At 30.9% G+C, this 5,869-nt stretch overlaps 1 protein-coding gene across 2 annotated transcripts; it reads right to left on the reverse strand.

Annotated features, from left to right (window-relative positions):
• Window positions 1-275: 275 nt before the first annotated feature.
• Window positions 276-5,331, reverse strand: LOC143242438 (lactosylceramide 4-alpha-galactosyltransferase-like). Of its 2 annotated transcripts, none has more exons than XR_013022693.1 (3): window positions 5,155-5,307; window positions 4,593-4,761; window positions 276-964 (listed from the first exon to the last, which is right to left on the reverse strand). XR_013022693.1 is itself a non-coding variant. In XM_076485827.1 (3 exons), the coding sequence occupies exons 2-3, from the start codon at window positions 4,705-4,707 to the stop codon at window positions 1,998-2,000; spliced, it is 681 nt and encodes a 226-aa protein (XP_076341942.1). In that variant the 5' UTR covers window positions 4,708-4,761; window positions 5,155-5,331; the 3' UTR covers window positions 276-1,997. The 2 variants fall into 2 exon arrangements, 1 of the variants encoding a protein (XP_076341942.1); XM_076485827.1 differs by having other exon boundaries at window positions 276-2,563; window positions 5,155-5,331.
• Between the last annotated feature and the right edge of the window lie 538 nt (window positions 5,332-5,869).

Consider the following 5,869-nt stretch of genomic DNA (forward strand, 5'->3'; position numbering starts at 1 on the left):
TGTCAGTTTAAAAGAGTCATAATATTTGTGTGAAAGGTGTTATATTTACCCCTTGACCCGAGCTGTATAAGTGAAATTTAGTGTTTTTTTTTCAAATAATAAATCTTATAAAGTGCATACTTCCTTTGCAACTGTGTTACGTTAGTGAACTTAACGAACTGTGTTGATTTTGTTTTATAGTTACAATGTAATAAAAATGAAGTAGAAAGTAGAACAAGAAATTTGCACTTTTTGCTATGATAGTTAAAGATATAAACAAAAATAGTGACCCAGTCTGAACATCAAAACACAAGTTTATTAAATGTTCATCTTTTCTAACATCTCAGGTTCCATCACCGTACAAACAAAGTACCCTGTACTTTTCAAACCATCACGTATTTTTCATGCCTTTCACACTTAGTGAGACAAAAAAAGACAGAAGAGGTGGTGGCGTTTACAATTAACTGTGAGTTTTCCTTATAACTTATTATTTGATATTTATGTACAAAAAACGTTCGCGTATCTTTTAACGTAAATTCGAAACAAAAACACCACATGAAAATTTTGAACTTCGCTGTATTTTAATTGTTATCAAGTGATTAACAAAAATATTTCAAACTTCTTAATTCAAAATTGTTTTACTAAATCATAAAAACGATGTAAAATACTGAATCCGTTTCATTAACGTAATAGCATATTTATAAACAAACCTTTTATTTACTTCAAAGTATAACTGATTCTGTTGGTAAAATCGAGAAAACATGTGATAAAATAAATTCATGTTAAAAACTAAAATATGAAATCTGTTATTGTAATGTAGTCATTTTTGTTTGAATGAACAATTCCGTTTTCATTCAAAATTATTTTAATAAAGGCCTCCAATTAAACCCCCCGCTAGTACAGCAGTATGTCTCCGGATTTACAAGCTAAAATCAGGGGTTTGATTCCCCTCGGTGATCTGAACAGATATCCCGATGTGGCTTTGCTATAAGAAAAAAAAAAAACACGCCTCGAATTAAATAACCTGTTTGTGGGTGGAATGTTTCTCTAACATAATATTTTAAGTACATTTGGATTTCTCTAAATAAATACTATATTACGACTAAAACAAGAATTTCTCATACATAATTATTATAATATCTTGAATACTGAAAGTGAATAGCCGAACGAAGAATTAGTGGTATGAAATATGTCAAAAAAACTTGTAAAAGTAAAGATAATATTAGTATTATTTAATTTATTTTCCTAAATGAAAACCAATAAAAACATTAACTACAATTTAAAATTTGTAAGTTATAGTTCTGTGGGTTTAGTAACTGAGTTATCATAGTTTAAAATGAAATCTTAATAAGTTCTTTTAAATAGTAACAAGAAATAAAATCGAACAAACACCTCTTGAAAATTGGACTTTAAACCCATACTGTATTTCATAAGTAATTTTAGATTCATTCTCCTATACCTGATACAAACAAATAACACCACAGGAAAATTCTGAACTTCACTCTAATTCAATTGTTAGCAAGTGATAAATATAAAATATTTGAAATTATTATAGTTGATAATTATTTTTTTTAATTGTAAAAACGATGTAAAATAATGAATCGGTTTCATAAAATGATAAAATTTCATTTTTATAACATCTTAATCTGTAATGAAAATTGGACTTTAAACCTAAACTTTATTTCTCAAGTAATTTCAGATTCATTCTCCTACACCTTGTTTCACAATATAAGAATAAGTTATTGGACAATTCTCCTTGTACAAATGATCCATTGGGCTCTCATCTTCAGGTTTAAACTGTTTTCTTCGAACTTGACTGTTCCAGATATGTACCATATAGCTATCGTTCCAGATTTCTTTTAAGGACTCAGTAACATTGGGATCAAAAAACAGTTGACGCTGAGAAAAATGAATAGAATAAAAAGCTGGAACTGGGAAGAGATGAACTCCATAACACGTGAATCCTGGAGCAAAGTATTTGTTTTCTCTTTTACATGCTTCTCGAAAAACCCTGGTCACTAAATCAGGGCCCATATATCCCCAAATTTTTGGGTTGTATTCTGTAATAAATCGTTGCATGCATTCAACGAGGAATGGACTTCTTTCTGTGCTTTAATTATAGCATTGTTCACAATTGATAAAGATTGAAAACCAGCGTAAGCAGACAAGTTGGGAAGTGGTTTTCTTATTATACAGTCAGAGTCAATGGCTATACCACCATACTTTCTGAGCAGCGCATATTTTAAACCATCTGACAAAAAAGCTGTTTTGTGAATGGTTACGTTGAACAGTTCACTCTGATACCATGTAGCTAATGGTGTTCCGAAGAATAATAACTGTAAGTTCATCGGCTTAACTTCAACGTTTTCAATTTGTGATACAGTCTGGAAAAACTCGTCCTTCTCGATTTGACTCAAGTTATTACAAGCGTAAAATAACTGGATTCTGTTGTTAGGATGATATTTTGCTGAAGACTCAATAGAGCAAGATTCTCTACTCGTAAGGTAGCATTTACCAGAGGTCTCAAGAAAGAACATGTTTTCTGGTTCTGTTACGTTTTTCATTTTGAGGAACCTCTTCCTACCTGAGACAGTTATGTAATTCACTAATGTTATTACAAGCGTAAAATAATTGCTACTTTTTTCTAATATGTTGAACACAATTTATCGACAGATCATTATTTAATATTCACAAACAAAACTCAAAAAACAAACTTTCAAATATTATTAAAATAAACCCTTCAAGTCGTACAATACTTTTATCGCTTTGCAATAAAAGTAATAAGATACTTAACTAAATCAAACATCAGATCAGTGGTGCATCATCTAGGTTAGACAAGTAAATTATCTTTCAACTAAAATCATTTTTCACAAAGTATAAATTAAAAGGATCGTCTAATCCAAAAGAAAGTGTTTTTTTCAAAGAGAGGTTATTATTTTTTATCATTAGCGCAAACCTGTTTAATGAATTTTGCGTTATTTTTTACAAAAAAGTTAACATTTCATGAAAGCTTAATGATTTTGAATGTATATTGCAATTTCTCAAATATGTACAAACGTTCTTTTATTTTTCGATTTGTTGTAGATATGTGTTATTTTAATAATCTTCGATTTTGCTAAAAATATGATAACAGAAGTTCGACTTCTATAATGTTACTGGCTGAGAGAAAGTAGTGAACTCTAATTGAAAGCCGCTTAGAAGAATATATTCTTATACCTGCTATGTTTCGAAAATAATTAAATCATCCATTTCTTGATCATACTATTTATTAATTTTGAAACCTATTTTCTGTATTAGATATAATATCCACTTGATTAAGAAAAAGACAAATATTGACTTTGTAAATGGGAAATAGTGAGTGTTATGTTAGTTTATTTGTGTGCCCCTCTGATGCGAGTCAGATCAATGTGAACTAACTACTATGGTAGTTAAAAGTACCAAATGTGTGTGTATATTGGTTCATTTTTTGATATTTTAAGAAATTTAGAAGAAACGATTCATATTTTCCGATACTTCTTAATATTGGCCTCTTTATACTTAGAACTTATCTAACTCAGCTATTCTGAATTAAAATGACCAATGAGTAATCTATTACATTATGAATTATGTTTATCAGAGTATGTTTTTCGCCTACACATATAATGATGTTCTTATATTAAGGCCCAGCATGCCAGATAGCAATGGCAATCGACATGTACTACAAGGGATGCGTGTTCAAATCTCCGTAACATAAGACATGCTCGCTCTTTCAGCCGTGGGGTTGTAATAATGTGACAATCAATACCACTATTCTTTTGTGAAAAAGTAGCGCAACAGTTGGTTGTGGGTGGTGATGACTACCTGCCTTCCCTCTAGTCTTACACTGCTAAATTAGGGACGGCTAGCACAGATAGCTCTCTAGTAGCTTTGTGCGAAATTCAAAAAACAAACAAACAAACACTTTTAACTTTAATGGAACATTAATCTTAGTGTTTATCTGTAAATATTGAAATGGACCAGTGCTTAACATGGTCTAGTACTTAACAAGAGAATGACCTGGTATTTAACATGAGAATGGCCTAGTACTTAACATGGTAATGCGAATATCCCACTGTTCTTAACCCAGTGTCGCTGAACATGGGTCCGTTATGACAGTGAGTGTCTTTTGAAACAATTTAATTACAGCAGCCAAAGATTAGGTGGTGGGTGTTATTAACCAGCCCTTTCACTCTAGTTTACTAATAAAAAATAAAGACTAAATTAAAGAAATATCCCAAGTATAGCTTTACAATAATTTTCAAAACAAATAAAGCGAACAAACGCAACGTCTACTAGATAATGTCCGATAATTCTACGGATGTTTGTACTACTTGGTCTCGTTGAAAACGTAAAAAGAAATAACAATGACGGTAAAATTTATAACAATTAATAAAAAACCACAAAGCAGTTAAATAGGTCTATTCTACATGACACTGTATCTTAATGGAACAGGTTTTTTCTGAGATAAACAACAATCTGTTTTTCACCGGTAGTTATATCTACCTGTGTTAATTGCAACAATCTGAGATTTAATATAACTTTTAAACACTCATCGAGATACATCCATATATATTCAAAACATTCTGCTTACTTACCTGATAGCAACGCATTCCGACCCAATAGGAAAAGAACACCGCCACTTGCAAATAAACTGAATATTATTGTTTTCAGCATCGGATTTCTTCGTTTATTGAAACAAACAAACGTCATGTTCAACAAGTGAAATAACTGGAGCTCTGATTTGATGTGTACCGTTCTTACCACCTATTTCAAAATTTCGTTTTAATAACGCTAGGAGATCTTTGGGAAATATAGAACATATTTAAAACACAATATAATATTATAGTCATATAAAAACAATATCAGAACCACAAATTCTTCGGTTTGTTCGAATTTTCAGCCATTAAAGTTGACTCTATTTTTTAAAAAAAGTAATAGTAAAATATTAATGTTTAATGATTGTTTTCTGTTAAAAAATAATTTAGCAATTAAGTAATTTGTAATCGTGTTTAACAAAAGAAAAACAGAAAATGGAGTACGCACGAGGTTATTACATTTTTATCCCTAAGCGTTTTTTCACATTTAAGTAACTTTTTTATCAATACTATATGTCAGTTTAGAATATGTTTAACGAATGAAATCAAACATCATGCTTACAGATGAGCCAAAAGTCAGTGATTTTTGCCACGTTGTCTTCCACACTACAAATATACTGTACAAAACGTATACATTTTCTGAAATGTGACAGATGGTTGGATAGTTACAAGTTCACACAGTTCTTCACTAACAGATGGCTTGGCTTTAAAAAATAATGATGCGTAAATATGGCTCACAGTAAAATATCGACTATTAACGAAAACAACTAAAAGCTTCGAGGGTACTACAAAGTTTGTTTTATCCCAGTTGGACAGAAGTTTGTTTGTTTGAATTTCACGTAAAGGTGCGCAAGATGTATCTGCGCTTGTTTATTATATATACAGATAGAAAAAGTAACTCTTCAAAGACTCCTATTTAATTGGAACTGCTTTATAACACACTCAACATACACCGTTTCATTACATTGTTTCAGCTTAATATTCTTTTCAATAACTATCATTTCAAATCACTTTTGTAAATTGTAAATTCCACAGATCCATGAAGAAGACTTTATGTCATGTGGAATAAAGTGAGTGTGTGTTGTTTGTTTTTTTATAGCAAACACACTTCGGGATATCTTCTGAGCCCACCGAGAGGAATCGAACCGCTGAATTTAGCGTTGCAAATCTGTGACATACCGCTGTACTAGCAGAGAGCGGTTGGAATAGAGCACATTTATTTGAATATTCAGGAATAATAAACTAGAAAGGAATTTATTAACGTGGAATAATCAGAA

Source organism: Tachypleus tridentatus, chromosome 2 (assembly GCF_004210375.1).
Source record: "Tachypleus tridentatus isolate NWPU-2018 chromosome 2, ASM421037v1, whole genome shotgun sequence".
NCBI classification, from domain to species: domain Eukaryota; kingdom Metazoa; phylum Arthropoda; class Merostomata; order Xiphosura; family Limulidae; genus Tachypleus; species Tachypleus tridentatus.